A 20,794-nucleotide genomic window follows, 5' to 3' on the forward strand; every position below is an offset into this window, starting at 1 on the left:
AAATATACCCTTTGTGATAGCAAAGCCAATATGGATTACAGATGGGGGGGGGGGCACACATTTTGGCAGCCGATGCCACACAGCCTGATAAAATCTGTATCCCTCCATAACTTTTGCTGTGAATATGACATCGTCTCCAAAGTTACTGTACTTATTGGTTATACTGTGATTGATTTTGCAAATAAACTCATTCGTGATAGCTTCGCTACAAAGTGTAAACCGAGTGTAAATTCCCTGGAGAGCGACGTGTTTCCATGATCGCGTCTGGTTTTACAGTATTATAGTATCAAAGTCTTTTTCTAGACAAAGTATTCCCAGCAGGTTATTTCAGTGTACAGTTTTAGGTAAATTGTCTTCCACGCGGCACATTACAATGTCACGAAACTAATATTAAATTCATCGAGTCTGCTGTTTTCCAGCTTTTACTCTTTATTGCGTCGACTGCAGATCAGTGACAAGTAGCGTACAGAACGGAGCTGGGCAAGTGGCTCCTCCTACTTTGCGCGCTCCCGTGAATGGGGAAACAATTTTTGACGGGGGTAACTACTTTGGCACAACACCGGCTTACCAGCAACACTGAGCCGTCTGCAGAATTTTACTTCTCTTCCGTTATGTTAAGGGAGGAAATGAAACCAGCACTTGTTGCAGGTTACAGATCACTAAGGACTTCATTATCACCTACTTAAATGACCTATTGTTTCTGTTTGTTTAATGAGAAAACAAAATCACGTCACGTTTTCATCGTCTCGGTTCTCTCGCTTGGCGGGATCTCTTTTCTGAGACCGAAACCAGGACCAAACACAGTTATAGTTACTCACTGTAAATTCTGGTTTATGGTCTGTTGAATGCAAAATAGGATCGTTCCGAACAGCTGCACTTCCCCGTTACATTTCAAAGAGCTCCTAACTGCACTGTCACAAGTAATAGCCCGGTTTTACCAATCACATGGTGTGATCTTAAATGATGTCTCCACATCTACTTCAAGCAAACTCACTTTTGTCTGTGTGGCTCTTTTGTTTAAAAAACCCAACAATATTAACTTCCATCTGCTGTGTAGTGAAGGGAATTTCAGAGCTTTGGCTTTGCGTAATACCTTCCAAGTACCATTCCCAATTCATGATTCATAGGTATATGAAAAACAGGAAACCACCCAATCATGGCTCTTCGCGCTGCCCCACCACGGCGCTTCGTCGCGCACGCGCCAGCTGGGAGAGCGCGCCCACGCGGACCCGATGGCAGTACAGGTCATGAGCTGAGCTGCTGAGATCATGGAGCCTGCGCCGAGGTCGGACAGGGTACTGATGGGACTTTACAGTGATGGAGAGGCACCTGTACGGTAAGCTCGGGCAAACATTTGGGTGCGCACCTGGACTTTGTCGAATTATTAAAAAATAAATAAATCCAACATGAAAACATTATTTCAACAAATTAAACTGTGTGCTTTTAGTTTTAGCGGCAGATTAATTATTATGTAAGGTACGAGTCCGAACTCATGTAGCCGTGTGCATACGAGCAAGAAACTAATCCGTCATGCGGTGGTCATAGTAGAATTATGCTCCGTCTCTGTCGAGGCTGCCCAATCACATGCACAGCGACAGTTTTACTCGTGCCACGCATGGAATACGGTTAGGTCTGCTCGGTAGTTTTTCCATTGAGGTGGCAGGATGTTGAGCTGCAGGAAAAGCCTTCCACAGGATTGTAAATTATCATCCAGAACAACCGATCTATGCCGTTGCAGTTCGGGCGGTGATTCGACTTTTCTCTTCGCAGCAACAGCTGGCTGCAAACTCAGAAGTAAGTGCAGCGGCTTGTGGACCGAAATGGAGTGAGGCGTTGTCTACTTTATTTCAGAATTCCGCTCTTCCTTCATCTGTGCTTTCTCATTGTGCCGCTATGGTTTGACGTGGGAGCGTGCAGCTGCGTAAACTTGGCGCGTCTCCATGAACATGGACCGGTGACTTGTGATACCTCCATCTTAATGCGAATAATGCAAAAGGGCAAAGCTTTTAATAGTAGCTTACCAAGCTGCCTTGAGTAGAATTTAGAATTGTTTAGAGCCTGTTTGTAATTTTATTATAATATCTAATTAATAGAATAACAATATTTACTAATTATTGGCCACATTCCTCCACTGAGATACCAGAAGTACACACAAATGGGTACCACTGAAGGTTCATGACGCTAACTTCATTGTCTCCACAGTGGATAAGGGATTGACAGCTATGTTATGACTGACAAGAACACTTAGCCAATCGCTCAGTTGAATCCTGTGTAGTGAGTCCCAGCACCCAATCCTCATGGATTAGAGGAGGGATTATGATGTGGATTTGCCTCTGCAGATTTGCAGACAGGCCCCCATTGTGGACTAGGATGATGCTGGGGTGCACTTACTTTGATATGGATATAGTCTTAACATGTGCTACGGTGTCTCTTTCTCTCCAGTTTTAGCTGGAGCCTAAGGCACAGGTATGTTGACAGCCTAGCAAAGCATAATGACAGATTTGCAATTGCACCTGAGGGACAGTTGGTAAAAATTGTTGCATTTTCCCATGTTCACTGCAGATTACACAATTTTGTTTTCCCTGCAGGCCTGAACCAGCGTGAGAATCCCAGCACTTTGCAATAACTAGAGTTAGTGCTGTCCATGGTGCTGAAATGGTCATACTGGTCCACCTTCTTCCTTTTTTTAAAATATTCTTTCACGATCTACCGTGGTGACTGAGACTGTGGGAGGTTTTCTAAATATAATGAGCGAGAGTGTAGAAGTAGCCTGTAGTATACTGCACCACTAATGTGCAGTCTGCTTAGAGACATTTCTTTCCTGTCCTCACATTGTCACTCTCCCCTAATAAGGAAGAGCGAGGATTAGGGAGTACTTCAGCAATTGTAAGTCAAGTTGTAAAGCACTTTGGTCCGAACTCTTTTCCTGAAGAATCACACTAATCCTATACCTTTGTGTAAAAGGTTCTCTGGGGAATTAAATGTTTAAAATGTTCATTAAATAATTGCCACAAACCATGAATCAGCCTGGCTGTGACCAGAAGTTCAGTTGACAGTATTGTTTGTTATATAGGTGTTGCTTCTAATGCTTGGTGTTGATTAGGTAGTTCTTGATTTAAATCATTGGTGTAATTTTATTGAGGTTGTACAGCTGCTTGTGTTGATGCAACCTTTAACTGCCAAATCAAATTGGTTTTAAATGATTGTCTCACTTTCACCTTTCTAGAATCCATGATGTCCTGCACTGTAGCTGAAATTACAAGACCACTGACCTGTGTGTCTGCGAGACCTGTTGCCAACAGTGACTGCTGCTTTCCTCAAATAGGACTAAATAAAAGTCAGCCTCAAGCGCTAAACAATCAGTCATGGACAGGTGAACACTGAGAGGCCAGTACGTGGCCTTTACTTACTCTGTTATCCACAAAGGACATGAGCATTTTCTCAGCTTTAACAGTTTCTTTTCAGATGTTGTATTTTGCCATGTAAAAAAAAAGAAGATGCCTTTAAATATTAGAGCCAAGCCCACACAGAGCAAGCTTTCTGCTGCTGCAAAAGGTAGTGGGCACACCGATGGCAGCTCATCTCATTCACGCTTCTCAAGGTCCCCTAAACACGGGAAAGGCAAACAGGCTGTAAGCTCAGCACCAGGGGCCCGTTCAGGGTTAGAGCCAGGCTCTGTGTCAGGAGGTGTGCCTGCAACACCATCTAAACTGACGGGGGGACAAGGGTCAGTGTCAAGGCCAGGTTCAAAAATCAAAGCTGAGCCAGAAGCAGGCAAAGGGTCAACGCGTGGTTCAGCGACAGCACCAGGGGGTAAAACCTTGTCTATGGAGAATATTCAGTCTTTGAGTGCTGCATATGCCACATCAGGTACTATGTATCCCAGTGAGCGGGAGTCCTTGGAACCCTCTGCCGGGTACCCCAAAGGCACCATGACACTAGGTAGAAGTACCAGCCGCTCCTCCTACACTGGCCGGACGACAGCTACGGGAAGCAGCCCAAACATCACATCTTCTGGGATGCATCACTTGTCAGATCCTTGTGGAGACCAGAGTTTTGTCTCTGGAGGAACTTCTAGTTTACGGCGGCAGTCTGGAAGACTCACACAGATAATGAATTCGACTGGACGTGGAGAGGTTTCCACATTTGATCTCCATTCTCAGCTGAGGGATCTGCAGAGAGAGAACAACAACCTGCGAAGAGAACTGGAAGGAGGTAGGGATGGAAGGACAGGCCCCAGCACGAACAGCGTCAACTTTTGGAGCCCAGATGTAAAGAGAGAAAAGGGCGTGAGGCGAGAGGAGGCAGCGAGGAGCTCCACTGTGAAAGACCAGTACAGGACAAACCAAGAAGATCTGCAGGTGAGCTTGTTTCAAAAATAGCTGCATAAAAAACAGACATTTTCTCCACTAAACACAACTGTGTGACACTGTTACTTCACATGAAAGGTTCTCAGTGTAACACCCATAAAACTGCTGCTGTTATTGATGGTGAACTCCTGTCAGTCTTGCTTGTGGCTAGCGTTAGCACTTGCCAAATCAGCAATGAGACATTCATGACACAGGTCTACACTGATGTGTTGGCTAATTGCCCCTGCCCTCCATCGCCCACAGCTCGACTGTAGAAAGCAATTTTTACTTAAATCTTTGGTTTGTACTGTTACATAATTCAGTATTGGCTAAATTCAACACTGTTTAACATATTATATAAGCTTGGGTCATATTAGCTGGTGAAGTCATTTGGCAAGATAGGAAACTAGCATTTTATAATGTGTTAGCTGTAATGCAGGGGTGTCAAACTCTAACCCTAAGTGGGCTGGATCGCTAAATGTCAGGCCTGGTCAGATTTGACCCTTTGTCAGGTCATTTAGCTGTAACGTTAGCAGCTAGCTTTAACGTAACTGCATGAATCTGGGGATGCTAAGTTAGTAGCATGACCTTATTTAAGCCACAAAACCAGACGGGGGTCCCATGAATTAAATGCCTCAGTCACATCCTCTTTTGGCCAAGGTTACTCGAGCTTTCTTATTAGGTAATTATTTAACACTGGTTGACCTGCTAACATGGATTAATTACCTGCTATGTTACATAGAGAGTGGTCCAAAATCTCGCTGACAGAGTCAAAGTCTGGTAAGGTTGTATGTTTGAAATGATGTTACAAACTGTTCAGGCATTAAAAAGCATTAAAAGTCAGCCAACAGAAGCCTGCAAGTATCTGTTACAGTAAATGCTGCATTTTTGATTTTACTTACTTAGTTCTTTAAAACGACACTCTTTAAAAAAGCCTGAATGGTGTCTGCTCGCACACGCCATTCAGGCTTTGTGTGCTGACCCACCCATCTCCTCTGCATATCATGGCCCTCACTTCACTTCATACCTTTTGCTTCTGACTTCAAGGTTGCACTGAAAGGCGTCTGTGCAGTTCATTTATAATGATGTTTGCGAGGCTCCTTGTGTTACCATGGGAACGTGCACTAGTGGCATCCACTCCAAGTTTCTAAAAACCTCACATCTACTCCTGAAGAGACCGTGACTCGTCCTGTGTCTCCTGTCCCTGGAGTGTGGTCCATTCAGTTCGAGGCATCATCCATTTGTCTGCCTCACTGAGCAGCTACTGTATCTATTATTCCTTTATCTGAACTCTTTGTGCTTTTCATCCTGACAGTATCTCCATTTGCTTTTTAAGTTTTTTTTTCTGATGGAAACACCTTAAAAGTCGTTGTATACAACATGAAACTCAGAGTCTCTCACGCTAAGAAATTGCTTTAGCAACTCCCAAATGTTTGTATTGTTCTTTTAACCAAGCAAAAACCTTGATCATATCTTCCATGTCTCCCATCTGACTCCTCCTTCTTGTAACCAAGGAGCCACCTCTGCATTCATATTTATAGCTTTTTTCATCGCACATTGTCACTGAGTGCGAGGACACTGTGACACATACACGCACACCTACACACGCATACACGCATTCTTCTCATTTCGAAAGCAGCAAACTTTATAAAATAAAGCAGACTGTGTTATTTGCACAAGTCACGCTGCAGCACCCTGCCCTCAAGTGAAGCTCGTGGAAGTTAATATAAAGAAAATGCTCATTAGCTGTTGCTGGAGCAAACCGTTGGACTTGATCACGCCCTGATTTTAAATCTGTACAGTATTTTTCTAGTGAGCGCAATAATAACTTTAAAAAACCTGTCGCCTTGTTCTGTCTTACTCTTACTTGCGCTGTCCCCGAGCAGCTACTGATGCACACACCTAGTTAAGCTTCACCTCATCACAGTTTTCAGTCTTGACTAGTTATGAAATTCCTCTTTTTGTCTCTCCCTCTTGACCTTTACTATAACTCATAAGGCTCACAGCCCACATAAAATATAACATGTCAAATCTGAAAAAGACTTCTTTAAAAACCTGCTTTTAGAGAAAAAAGCAGCCGTATCACAGGAAGATGTTATTCTTAAGCTTGCTAATCTCCCTCATCGCCGCCGTCTCCCCTCCCTTCTTTCTGTCACTTTCCACTCTTTTTTCTTCATTTCTCCTGGATGTTTTCTTTCTTTCCTTCTTGCTCTTTGAGAGACAGTGGAAAGAGTTCAGTCTGGCATGAGAACTTTGTTATTAGCATAAGGAATGTCACCTCTTCTCTCAGCAGTGACCAGTTTTGTCCCCTAACCATCTGCCTGTTTTGCTTATGTTTGCGTCGGCTGCGTGTTTGTGTGTGCAGTTGCACGTGTGTATTTGTATCTTGGTTGTGTACGTGTTTGTGTGTAGGGCTCTCCTCCCACTCCGACTTAATATTCAATGCTTGTTGTTGCATTGATTATCTGTGTTCACCCTCGGCTGCCTCCTACGTCTCCACTCCGTGTCCTTGGCTCCCTGCACCTTCTGGACTGGAAAGAGCTGAGAATAACTGAGTAAAACACCTTCACACTGATTAGAAAATTGTAATTTAACTTTCTGATAAATCATTGTCTGAATTTTGTAAGTTGCTGTTTGTGTGTGTGTGTTTATTTATACTATACTTTTTTTCCGCACAGTTACAATTTCATGTGTCTTTTTAAGCACTGATTGAATTTCCAATCGAAAATCAGGAAGCTAAAAGTAAACAAACATAATATATTCTGTTCTTTTGCCTTCTGTGCTGCAAAAGCAGGAATGTCAAAAGAAATTGGTTGCCCCCAGCAACACACGGACAGTTAGCGGTTAGTTGTTAAAATGGTAAATATATCGGCGTATTGGTTAGTCATTGCAGCGGAGAACCTCCGCAGCCTTACGGTTATGAGTTCAGCAAATTTTGTTTAAACCCACAGAATTTATTTTAAGTTCCAGGTTAAGCCCTGCCAAGGGTTTAGATGCATTTACATTCTTTATCGTGAAGAATTAAGAAATATATTTATGAGCAATTAAAGGTTCCCCCAGTTGTTCTGTTGATTTTAGCTGAACGATGTTTAAAGGTATCAACCTAAAAGTCCAATCTTGGACAATTATATGAAATGAAAAAGGATTTTTGTTAATAGTAGTGATAAGAAGATCAAATCAATCCACAAAGTAAAAGACACAACTTTTTGTTTTCTTTCCGTCTCTGTGCTGCAGTCTGTTATGATATACTCACAACTTCAGAAACTTTTGAACTTGGGAGGAGTAAACTTACTGTTAATTTGTCATTAACAGTAAGTCATTTTACAATATTCATAAATTTGTTTACATCAGTTGATTTTTTATTTCTATATGCAATTCCTTCATACTTGAAACTCTTTCTCAATCCTGTTGCTCTACTTGCAAGTAGCACAAAAGGAGATTTTGTGTTTTCTCCATGTGCTTTGAGGAGAAAACCCACCCCCTTGTGGTCATAGTGTGTAACTAGTCTCCAAGAGCTTTGTGAATTAAGATGTCTAAATGAATCTAGCTAATGGTTCTTTGTTCCTATCATGCTTATCATGTGTCTTTGTGTCTTACATCATCTCTCTCTGCTGCAGCCTGGGAACAACAGAAGAAACAAGGTCTGTCTTCACATACCGTCCCATACTTTACACATGTGTGTTTTCACACGTTGTGCAGATTTGCTCATGCATAATTGGTATGTTTATTTAATTATTGAATAAATGGGAACTTTGTCTTTTATAGCAGCTTCCTTTAACAGTTCAGGAGCTTCAGGAGGAGCTGCGAGCTCATAGAGAGATGAACAGTCGCTCCCAGCAGCACCGTCAGCAGGGGAACTCCTATCGAGAGCTCCATATGGACCAGGACCTCAGAGGGGGACTCAGCCCTGGCCACAGTCCCAGACAAAGCCCCAGCAACCTGCAGAGTCCTGGACCAAAGAGCAGCCCCAGAGCCAGCCCATCCAACACCTACAATCCAAGGCAACAGGAAGCTGACATCATCATTCACAGCCCTGGATACGGCTGTAACACTGCAGTAGCCGCACAAAGAACCAGCCCAGCTGACACCCTTCAGCGTGGGCTGAGGAGCAGCCCGAATCCGCCTCTCTACAGTCCTAGCCACGGTCCCGGGATTGTACCCAGCTCTGGTTCTCTTCACCCTTGTAGTCCCTGTCAGGTGCCTGGGTGTGACGGCTTTTCCTCACCTCCTCCCCTGGCTCCATCAGAGGAGAACTTCTTCCAACTGCAGTCAGAGCACGAGCGGCAGGCCAAGGAGCTATCCCTGCTGAGGAAGACCATGGAAGAGATGGAGATGAGGATTGATTCTCAGAAGCAGACGCTGGGCGCCCGGGACGAGAGCATCCAGAGACTGTTAGAGATGCTTCAAGGCCAAAGCCAAGGCCAAAGCCAAGGTCAAGGTCAGGGACACTGGGGACGGGGACAGCGGACAGGCATAATAACCATGGCAGCTCAGGAGGCTGAAGCCCAGCTGGAGAACGTGCATTTGAGAGAGGTACACTTTTTCCTGCTGATATTTATACACATCTGAAGCTTCATCTGCACTGTCAGAGCAGTTTTAAGAGAAGGCTGAGCATCATGCACTAATCAAGAAAATACAACTTAGTGTAGAACTCTCACAGGTTGAATTTCCTGAATCACCTTTTGATTTAACCGTCACTGAGTCAAATATCCCTCATTACCAAATAAAGATCCAAGTTAAGCCACTGTATGATCATGTGCATATCATAAAACATTAACACAGCAGGTCATTTTCAATACCAAAACATTGTCTTGTTCTTGGGTTTTAAAAATATTTTCACTTTAAAGCTGATGCTAAACTATTTGTGTTGCTAATGTTAATTGATGAGATTACATACTTAGGTGTGCATGCACATTTGTGTCAGTTTCTATGTATTAAGCAAAATGTGGGAGCAGGAATCAGCTCAGCAGGTCTTATCAATGGGCCAGATTAACATACGGCAAGCTCTAAGCCTGCGTTGAGCCATGCAGTTTTATAATCTGTGTGTGTGTGTCCTCCTGAGTGTACTCATATGGTAGCTGAACAAACACCAGCATTTGATATTCATGGTTAATTCTGCAGCCCATGACTTGTTATGCCTTCAAATAAATACTGAACTAGATAAATCAGAATTGAGTTTAGCCTATGGAAAAACAAACTCTTCTTCAGGTGCTCGTCTCTTTTCCCCGATGTTTCTTTTCACAATTAGAGTTTTATTAAGTACCGCCCTGCAGCCAGTGCTGGTGTAGCACAGGTGTATCAGTATGCTCAGTATTCAGGGGCAATACCAGGCTGCTCTGTGCTCCTCACTACTGCCTTATCTATTTTTAACTCCTAAATCTTCTTAGCCTTTAATTTCTCTACCTCTGTGTGTGTGTGTGTTTTATGTCGGTGCATGCTGGTGATATTGTTTGTATCATCATGTTCTTGTTTTTCTGTCTTTGTTTGTCTGCCTCTGCGTCCACTGTGCAAACTCAAAAACAAAATTGTGTGTGTGTGTGTGTGTGTGTGTGTCTGTGAATGAGCATGCGTACACATCTGGAGCCAATCGGCTTAGTGTTTCCAAGTGAGAACACTCCCTCTCTGGGTGGCTGATGGGATATCCGCCCATTTGGTCACCGTGGTGATTTTGTTTAAGGGGAATGTGGGTGTTTCAGTCCCTGCTAATGCAGACACTGCTGTGTATGTTTGGGTTGGTGTGTGTGTGTGTAATGTGTGGGACCTAACCATGCTGTGTGTGTAAGAGGTGAGTACCTGCTCACACACACTGCGTGCTGTGCTATTTTTAAGTACTTGACAGCTTAACATATGCTAGGAGGAGGAGGGGACATGTGTCGGGGAGAGAGAGGGGGAGAGGGGGGGAGAGGGGTTTTTTTTCAAAGTAGAAAAACATGCTGTGTTTGTCTGAATATTAATGTGTGATTAATGAGTGAAAACAGCCTGACCTCCCTGATTGAATAGAGAAGTGATTGTTCTCTCAGTTCCCCCCAAGTTTCCCAGTTTCTGGTCTCAATATATATATAGATATCTCTCTCTCTCTCTCTCTCTCTCTCTCTCTCTCTCTCTCTCTCTATATATATATATATATATATATATATATATATATATATATATATATATATAAAATAAATTATATAAAATTATATCATTATACAAATTATACAAATTATATTCAAGAAAATAATTTAGGAAGAAAAGTGGAAACCTTTTCCTGTTGTTTAGTGTCGCTATTATCGACTCATTAAGATCTCCATCTAAACATGTTAAACATGTAATCACTGCATTTACAAAATACTTTGATCTGTTTGTGTAAAACAAAAGTAATTGATTGATACAGTATCATCAAGCCTAGTTTGCAGACACAATGGATACAGTCAAACTTATAGATAAATCTCTCTCTCCTCGTATTATTTGGTCAAGTGTGCAAACGTCTTTAACAAATATAAAATAATTTAAAATGCAGCAAAACACACATAAAACTAAAAAAAACATTCAATAAATAGCCCCCTTCTGTATATTCTTACTGGTCAGACTAAAGGCCTTTAAAATCACTGTATGTTGCACATTTTGACAGTGAATTGGTGTGAATGGCTGCATTAAGGACACCTGAGTTTGAAATAATATTTTTAACACACACAACATTTGCACGAATGTTACACCTCCGGTGGGTAAAATCGCTGAGACAGACTTGTGCCTCCGTTTTTCTGCTTTGCGGGATCTTCTGCTGCGTGCCGCCTCTCTTTCATCCACATCTTTGGAACAGAAGCCAACAAGCCAACCTGTGTCTTACAGCATTGTGCAGCATATGTCCCAAAGCAGGCTTTAACTTGTGATTCATCCAGTGGAGGTTAGGTTATGAATAATGTGCTTATGTAGCTTCAGTGCATGACCACCACAGGGAATTTAAATGTGCTTAGATATGTTTGATTACTCTTTTGTTATATAGATGTGATTTTGTGTTGCTCAAATAAACATACATTTCCAGAAAAACAAAAACAAACTTCATGTGGATGACAGCGCGTGGCACTTTTATTATTATTGAACATTTGTAGTTTTACAGGTGTCCAAGTTACCAGATCATTCACTCCCTCACTATCATGGCGCTGCCTTTGAACTGCCAGGATGTGGTTTCTCTTAGTTCCAAAACAAATGTAAAATTTTGTTTTGGCAGACTGGAGGACAGTTTTCAGTCTCCAGTTTCTTCCCGAGCCTGTGTAGAGATTTCTATTACATACTGCCAGTCAGCAACATTTTGTGGTTTGCCTCAAACATTAATCAGATAATCAGATTCTCTCAGTCTTTTAATGATGTAATGCCAAGTTCCTTTGCAGTTTTATGTTGAGAAACATCCTTCAGTAAATAAACACTCAGCCTCTCTGGATGTTCTTTGTAGATCCAAACATGTTACCGACCTGTTGCCATTTAACCAAACTAAATGTGAAATGTTCCACCACATATTTGTTGTCTGTAACATGTCATAACTTTCCCAATAACCCCCAAGCTTTGATCTTTTCATGTTTCTCTCAGCTGCTCCCTTTAGGCTCCTCACAGTTTCAACATTTTTCTTTAAACTGTGTTTCAGTGCAGCTCGTTTATCACCACTGCCCTAAACGTTTGTAGTTTAATGCATTTGTCACTTTGTGGCTGGTGATGAATTAAAATGCTTAGAGGTTGGTTTATCCAATAGTAGCCTACTTCCTGTGAAGGCATCTTGTAATTTCTGCTTTCCATTGCAACGGCGAGTCGGTGATGCTCAGCTGTGCCTCTATGTGGGACCGCTGCTGTTAGCTGTTTGATTAGCTCCAAAGGAAACTAGCCCGACTTCCTTTCATTACCGCTCCCATTACTCCTCATCTAAATCTCAGCTTGTTTACACTGAGATCATAAATGCCCCTTTTTTCAGTTTGCCTCTCATTTTAATTTACTTATTTTGCTGGCATGAAGTGGCCGTCTTAACTCTGTGTTTTATCGAAGGAAAGCTGGAGACATTAAAGTGTGTTTGTATGATGAAAGTCAGAGGACTGACGGATGTTTCTCTGCATACCATCCAGGACAGACGACGGCCATATGTTAAATCGCTTGAACCAGCTGTTTGTGCTTATGTGTGGATTTGCAGTACGGATGGAGAGCGCACTCCATCACTCCTTCACCTGCTGATGTATGTTGTCAGGGGGATTGTGTGCACAGTGGTGTTCTCTCACTTGTGTTTCCTGTTCAACTTTGTCACTGATCCGAATACCTTAATTGCACAAATCCAGCATAGAAACACTGGCACGTGTTTCTCAGCCTATTCATAGCACTCATACACTGATCTCGACTAAAAATGATTTGGAAGCCACACATTTTAGTCACTTTTAAAAAGTGTTAGTGGGCCACCTTAACTGTTGCAGTACCAGCAAGGTCCACAGAGTGGCAGTGCTCTATCAGAGTTTGACCACTGCAGCCAAAGTTGTGTGATGGGACCACATACACACACAGACACACACACGCTGAGAGGCATAAATCTGGGCCTAATTGACTCTCCCCAGCCGTCAGGTCCCTGTAGACCCAATAATAACAGCCTCACCGCTGGTCTGTTCCTGCCCAGACCTGACCTGCTGCCAAATGTGTCCAAACACACACACATTCACACTTTCACAATGAGTTTTTTACTTGGAGATGGCATGTATTCTTTATACGTAACATACTGCAGATGCCGTTTGGTCAGCCGGGGCTCTAAAGTTCGGCCCCCTATTGTATCTCACTCGATCGTTTAAGGCTGCGCACTGCTCGGTTGCTCTGCTTTTATATACCATGACTGGCTTCAGAACTGCTTTTTGGCATGCCTTTATCTCTCTGGCTTTCCATGCCAGCATGTTGGAATGAAGTGGAAATTCGTGTCAGCAAATCTTTTTTCTTTAATCTTTTTCCCGCTTTTCCTTTCTGCTTACTTTCTCATGCCACCAAGCTCAGCAGCAAAATATTGATGTCTGTCCTGCCTCTCTGTCTGCACCATTTCTTTTGTTCATCCCAGTGTTTTGTTTTTTGAGAAGCCAAACTTTCAGCCTTTGCTATAGAAACCCCTCTCAGCTACCATCAGAAGACTACTGCTAATAACACCAGCAAACAACTCACATGCATACACAGATACCAATTCCCCTTTTCCTCACCAAAGCATGGGCACCACCTACTTGCCATGCTCTGCTAATTTCCCAGAATGTCTGAGTGGAAAAGTTTATCAGGACAAGATTACACCCCTAAAGCTTCTCCTCACCTTGCAACCCCCAACGATTTCCCAACAAAAGTCTTTGATCGCCGCAGTTTTTCCATTTATCTTTTCAAACTTTTAACCCACCGAGCCGATAGGCTGACACATTTGTGGCAAGCAACTGTTTCCTTTTGTTTTTTACTTTTTTCTCACTGATGGGGATAGGAATGCGATTAGTGAACATACATGTGTGTGTGTCTCTACCAGTCCATGTTGCAGTGTGTGCTGTACATGACACCATTGCCTTGAGGCTAGAATTGAACCTTTTGACCGCATCCTTCACTCAGGATGCCGGCACTTATTGCTATAGTGTTACGTTTGATCCTATTCATTCCATATGCTCAGTCCCTCGGACACATGTGCAGCAGAGAGGACGTCTTTGATGACGTGCTCTCTTGCATGGCTTCATTTCCCCACTGAGAGACACAATAGTTTGCAGAACTGTTGCTGACACACGTTCATAGACACACTTTCTCAGAGGAACCAAAAGGCAGACAAAAAGACAGACATGCGCATTGTGACAAATCAGTCACTTTAATAAAGACGTGAACTGTGGTGGCAGTGGGAACGCTCGTCTGTGGGAGGCATGCTCTGACAGCAGTAATCCCTCCTTATCCACAGCTGACACGGACAAGTGGATAAGGTCCTTGTCTGCTGTCGTTTCCACTCACTGGCAGAACTGACAACCTGTTGCTTATTTATGATTGTTATGCTTCAGGGCATGATGAGCTGCTCCAGTGCATTCAGGCTTTGGTGTGCACATTTGTGCATGAACAACAAGTTATAAAAATAAAACACTTTAATGTTTTAAGCATTTTCTGTCCTGTTAGTGTAACATTAGGTAACCTTTGAATGGTGAATTCACTGAGCATTTCTTTGGTTAGATTATTAGTAATACATGTATGGATTCACTCTATAGATCATCTGTGTCCACCTGTAGTTTCCAGGTTTCCAGTCCTGCACAAACATCGTATACATTGAATTCTCTATAAAGACGACAGTGGTGTTCGGTGGTTCCTTAAAATCAAATGTTTGTGGGGGATTGAAAGCGCAGCATCACAGAGGTGCCCTTTAAGCAGGGGCCACTCCCTCATTACCAAAACTGATCCTCTGCATGCTCTGGTCAGGATCAGACTGTGGTTGTGCGCTCGTGTTGTAAATATGTTTGACTCTGTGGCTGCAAAACTGCATTTCTTAAAAACAACACGGCTCACAGCAGTGTCCTTGTGAAGTAGTGTTTCAATGAATTCAGGCACTTCTTTGTATCTTTGTTAGACGTAGCTGCACACAAACGAGATGTTTCAGCTTCAGTGATGATTTGGTAGATTTTTGACAGTAACTTTAATGTGTAGGAATGTGTGTGTGTCTGTTAGCTCGTGTGCTTTTTGTGTAGGCATAGCTGTAGGTCAGAGCTACCATTAATTATTGATATAAAAAGCTTAGCGCATGTGCTGGCAGAAAGTGTTGCTAAGCAAGAGCGTTAGCATGCCAGAGACATCTGCGAGAGAGGACCAGAGAACAAGTGAGAGATAAGAAATCGAAAGATTCAGGCTGAAAGCAGGATAGAGGCAGATTCAAATGACCTAAAGCTAAGTGTGTCAGGTAGCTGCTAGCAAACTGAGACAGAAGAAGAGAGGGCAGAGAAATAGACACCTGCTGCTGGAGATGGAAAAAGGGAGAGCTTCAGATCGGGACCAGCTCGGTGACCATCGATGAACTTTGTTTTGTTTTGCAAAATTCGAGACAGAGTAGTGGATAATGTAATGTTACATAACAAAAGATGATATAAGGACAAGAGATAAAACTGGTGACACTGATCGTGTGCCTTTTGAAGCTCTGACGCTGTGGGAAAGTGTTAAAGATGATGAGCCGTCAGGCTTATTTTTACCGGGTCCCTCCCCAGGAGCTTCATCGCCGAAACCAGCTCCAGGCCGATCCGGCCAAAACCAGGGCTCTGCAGACTGTCATTGATATGAAGGTAGGACTAAGAGTTACTCTCAAATCTGCAAGTTTAAGTTTAAGTGGTGCAAGAGATTTATCTGAAATTCATACATGTCTGAGCTTTTGTTTATCATAAATATGAAACAGTTTTTTAATCCAGCTAATGTCATGATTTTATTTCAGCAGTGTTATCTGCTCTTGCATTTGTATGTTCAAAACATGCATGACATAACTTTAAGTCCACCTAGAATAACAGCAGAGGATCTCTCTATATAGATGAACATGAAGGAACAATCTCGAGGACTTGATGTTATAGTTACCTTGCATCTGCATGGCAGCCATGCCCAAGTAAAGTCCGTTACTGGCACACGCGGAGTTGAGCACTTATTCAATTTGTTTCAAATGTCACATATGGAAGCTTTCACTCTCATCGCAGCCCTTTGAAGTTGCAGTGCTGTGAAATAATGCCGTTGACTCCACATGTGTCCGTGTGCACACCCACGCACACACATTTATTGTTCATTCAGCAAACACTTGCTTTAAAAGTGGATCCTTTACAGCAAAGCCACAGTTATTTTTCACACATACTCTGTGATTTGTCTGCCTATTAACGGACTGCACATGTGCTAGCTCATGGTGCCTCGCGGTGGTTTTAAGGGTCTGAATTAAATCTGACTGAATTAATTAGCAACGGGAAGACAAACACAGTTGCCAGGAGGCTTTGACGTATTGTAGGGAGAGTAAGAACAAAAGAAAGTCATCTCCAGCGTTGTTAGTAGTGATTGCTTTGTTAAACTAGCCTGTGTTGCTGTGATCAGCGGTGACACGTAGTGTCCACAAATGTGTTTCAGTGTCTGTGTTGCTTCGTCTAAGTGTTGGATGTGTCCACTTTGTAATTACAGACGACCAACCCCCCGTTTTGTTTTGATCCTGATGTTATCTGGCAGGTACAGTACTGAGTCGACACCTCTTGGTCTTGCTGTGAGCTCAACACTCATACAGGATTTCTGTTTCTAGCTTTCAACACCATGAATTCAGTTGAGATGCAACTTGGATGTCCCATAAAACTTTATGTCAGTGTTTTAAGGTCCAGCTTTTATGTAGTTCTAATGAATGTTTTATATGCTAAACATGCATTTTGCTTCCTCCCCCTGTGTTGTGCAGGAGAAACAGATCATGTTTGTCTCCATGGTTTTATGTGTGAACTGGATGTGCAGGAGGACTTCCATAACTGTCTCAATGCCTTACCTTGACTTGTTCTGGGCACATGTTGAAAGTTTGCATCCTTGCACAGACTCTTTCTGTGCGTGTGTGTTTTGTGTATGCATATGCTTTATGCATTTCTCCTTGGTCTTTTGTGTGCACTTTTATGCAGCACCATGTGCTAGGCAAGGCTGATGTCATAGGATGTAATAGAGGTCAGATGCTTCCATGTTCCTATGGTTTCTGCTGATGGCAACATGCAATCTGCTTCCACTTATTAAATTACCTTTCTCTTCTTTTCCAAGGTTTTGCATTTAATGTATGTTTGAAACTATGCAACTAAACAACCTCAGGACCTGTCCATGTCAGACCCTTTTATTCCCTCATAGATTCTGCAGATGAATAATATCTTGGCTGAACACCAATGTCTGCCAGAATGTTTCCCCTTCTTTTCCAGACATTTACTCAGACATCGGACTTTACATTACATTTATATAAAGGAGGATTTGTGTAAATGCACTGACTTGGTTTATATGACATTTCTGTGTGATTTAGATTAATATGTTGATTCAAACATACTAGAAATATGTTTACACAGACAGATGTAGAGAGATATGTCAACCAAGTGATATTCTATCAATCACATTTTTAATTTCGACTATGAGGGCTTTGTGCAAGATAACTTGGATAGTGGTGCAGAGAGTCCAATGTATCTGTAGAGCGCTAACTGTCTGCTAATGCACGCGCTAGGTAATCTATCTTTTAGCCCTACGGCTCAATATTCTTGGCCAGGTCTTTGACTGTTTGCCTGCCTACTGTTGCTGGTGCAGGACACCAAGATCTCTTCCCTGGAGAGGAACATCAGAGACTTAGAGGATGAAGTCCAGATGCTAAAGACCAGCGGCCTGCTGCACTCTGATGAGAGGCAGGACGAGCTCAAGCAGGTGGAGGTCTACAAGAGCCATTCTAAATTCATGAAGACTAAGGTAGAATATCTTTGCATGCCACCTGAGATGACTCCACGCCGCGTGATCCGGGACGTGCATGCTTGTGTCAAGTATAAATAGCCAGAAGGCCAGAAACGGTTACATGTTGCATGTTGCTTGTTTATGGGGAAACAAGACAAATGTGGAAAAATCTGGCAAACTGCATGAATCTGTATTTTGTATTGTGTGTTTTAGCTGCATTCGCACTAAGCCTCTCATGTTGCATGTTTGCCAAGAACTCCTACATGTGTATGCATTTCTTATTTGATGTTTAAAGCCAGGTTGTGAGTAGTGAACAGCAGTACTTGCTTATTTGCGCTGTGTGATTACTAAGCATTACACAAGCCTCCTATCGTTGACTAAGGGAGCAAACTCAGGAACTATCAGCTAACAGCGCTGTGTCGGTTTCCTGCCGTATCCTGGTTTATTCATCAACACACGAATGTGTCCAAAGCCACACAGATGACCTGCACATATATGAACGTGCACACACGCATACTGTATGCATCCAAACCCTGTTAAAAATGTAGTTTCAGGTTTCAGTGCTCGTGACGGGCGAGGCCCGTGAGCTGCGCTCCGTTTGGTTCATTAATGGTGCTCATTGTGGGGCTCATTTGTCATTGCGTCGGGGAAGTTCCTGATGCAATCATAAAAGAGATGTTTTTATGAATGGGGCCCTGACAGATGAATGTGAGCTTACATCGGCAGAGGAACAGAGGAAGGAGCTCTCTCTTCACCCACACCGGCCCGGGATGACATACATCACAGCGATGGCCCCCGGCTCGTTCTCCCGTGGCTCATCTGTCTTCGTACAGTCACAGAGAAACACAGCGAGTCGCCACGCACATGGATATGCACAGATTCATCCTACATGCTGGTAGTGTTTAGGGTCCGGGTCTTTCAGCGGTGTTGGTGGCTGGTGTTGAGGTGGGACTGCGATAAGAGAAACCAGAGAGGGCGGCATCGCTGTGCTCTCTGGTTTCTCCTCCCGACTTTGATCTGCTCAAACACTGAAAAATGGCTTTGGAGAACACGAACACGTGTTAGAGTACGCGAGCTGGAGCAGGTAAATGTGCTTACCCTTTGCAAGCCGAGGCTGTGTGGTTGCAGTGTGTGAAGAGTGGCTGGGCACAGCTCGTGCTGCATTTTAGTGGCTTGCTGTTTTCTTGTCTTTGTAGGAGCAGGCCTTGTCCCCATGTGTGTCTTCCATCAGACCAGCTCCCACCTTCCTCCCCACCCAACAGCCTTGGATCACAGAACAAGCAGAAGTACCCCTCTCATTAGTCTCTCTGCTCTCTCATTATTTCCTCATAGCCTAATAGTCTTTGAAATATCTGCTCCTTATTTTAATTATAAAGCCTTTTTATCATTATTTTTCACTGACTTCTCATTTCCTGACTTGTTTTTCTTCGTGTTCAGTCACCGCAGTGATCTCTCTTATTGTATAGCCTCATATTTCATTGCGTTTTATCTCAGTGCTGGAGCTCATATGCTGTCTCTGTGACTGAAGGTCTATCAGACCCTGAGCCAGTCAGAATCCCCCTTTTATGAAGTGAACCTTGCTCATGCTATTTGAGAAATCTCTCTTCAAATCAGCATTTTTGGCACCAGTAGACAGATGACAGTATTCTCTACGTAGCTAGCCTCAGCACAGAAACCACTCTGTGTTTTATTTCCTTTGTGGGTTTCTGTTATGTTCTTTATGGTTTCCTTAAAACAAACCTGTTTCCGTCTCTCTGTGAACGTTTGTCTGTGGGCACACAGCAGGTCTGAGGATTGATAATATGGGGCTGATGATGATTCCAGTGCATCATCATCGCTCCAAAATATGTCACAACTGACGTGTTGATATTGCAATAAATGGATAACAAAACATTCAGCTTTTCCTAATTGAGTCACAGCATCAGAGACATTTCAGATTCCTTTTTTTATTAATCAGTCACACAGTTATAAAGGATGTAATTTTGTATGTATCGCTCACGTCTGTTTTAAAGAGCAGCTTAAGACTGCTGTCGCCTTTAAAATAGTGAATTCAACACGCTTGTTCTGGAGGTCAGACTCAGTTTGCAGTGACACTAGTGCGCCTCAGGTAACCTGAATATTATGAAAAAGTTATTTTTTGTGGTTCATGTTCATATTTCTGTAGTCAACACACATGTAGTGAAAGATATCAGGTCATTTTCTTTGTCTCAATTTGTTGGTTTCTAAGTCATGAAAATGAGAAATCCCCAAAGCGTTTCCTGACAACAATTAAAGAAATCACTTCCAAAAATCCATCTTCTGCAGTGTTAGTTCGTTTAGCGCCAACACTGCAATAATTTGCTACAAATTGCTGCGTCAGAGCAGTCTGGCCTGGAGGCAAAGAGCTTGCCTCCAGGCCAGACTGCTAAGGTTTTATTGAAGACCAGGTTGCTGTGATGGAAGCCTTCATCTTGTCCATATCTTGGGGTTGGCTTCTGGCCGATGAAGCACAATAATAACATGAAACACAAAATTAACTTTCCTCTGAAAGTAGCAGTGCAGTGTAGTTCACCTTAATCCAGGTAAGACACTATTAGAAATGTGACAGCAGCCTCGGTCCACTCCAAGTTCTTGAGTCGACATTTTCTGATTTCTCTTTGTTTGTGTCCTTTTTCTTACCATGCATTTACCTCCCAGTCAAATTTCCATTATTACACTATCCCTACCCTCTATACCAGGGATGTCGGACTCCAGGCCTCGAGGGCCAGTGTCCTGCAGGTTTTAGATCTCACCCTGGGTCAGCACACCTGAATCACATGATTATTTCATTACCAGCCTCTGGAGAACTTCAAGATATGTTGAGGAGGTCATTTAGCCATTTCAGTCAGCTGTGTTGGTTCAAGGACACATCTAAAACCTGCAGGACACCGGCCCTTGAGGCCTGGAGTTGGACACCTGTGCTCTATACTTTTAAGATTAAGCGTAAAACGTTCCTAGCCAGCCTTTCAGCAATGCTCTTCGGTGGTTTACCCTCTTTGTGGAGAGCATAGGTCATCACTCAAGTCACC

At 42.9% G+C, this 20,794-nt stretch overlaps 1 protein-coding gene across 1 annotated transcript in view; it reads left to right on the forward strand.

Moving 5' to 3' along the window:
* The first annotated feature begins 1,242 nt into the window (after positions 1-1,242).
* The window catches only part of LOC102793035 (ERC protein 2), a 158,419-nt gene continuing 138,867 nt past the window's right edge, over positions 1,243-20,794 (forward strand). The window contains exons 1-6 of the mRNA XM_087834055.1: positions 1,243-1,336; positions 3,227-4,361; positions 7,967-7,990; positions 8,115-8,882; positions 15,539-15,613; positions 17,610-17,765. Of these exons, the coding sequence (XP_087690181.1) occupies positions 3,498-4,361; positions 7,967-7,990; positions 8,115-8,882; positions 15,539-15,613; positions 17,610-17,765 (1,887 nt within the window). The 5' untranslated portion in view covers positions 1,243-1,336; positions 3,227-3,497. The remainder of the gene's footprint in view (positions 1,337-3,226; positions 4,362-7,966; positions 7,991-8,114; positions 8,883-15,538; positions 15,614-17,609; positions 17,766-20,794) is intronic.

This window comes from Neolamprologus brichardi, chromosome 20, assembly GCF_056152115.1.
Source record: "Neolamprologus brichardi isolate AB-2024 chromosome 20, ASM5615211v1, whole genome shotgun sequence".
Taxonomy (NCBI): Eukaryota; Metazoa; Chordata; class Actinopteri; order Cichliformes; family Cichlidae; genus Neolamprologus; species Neolamprologus brichardi.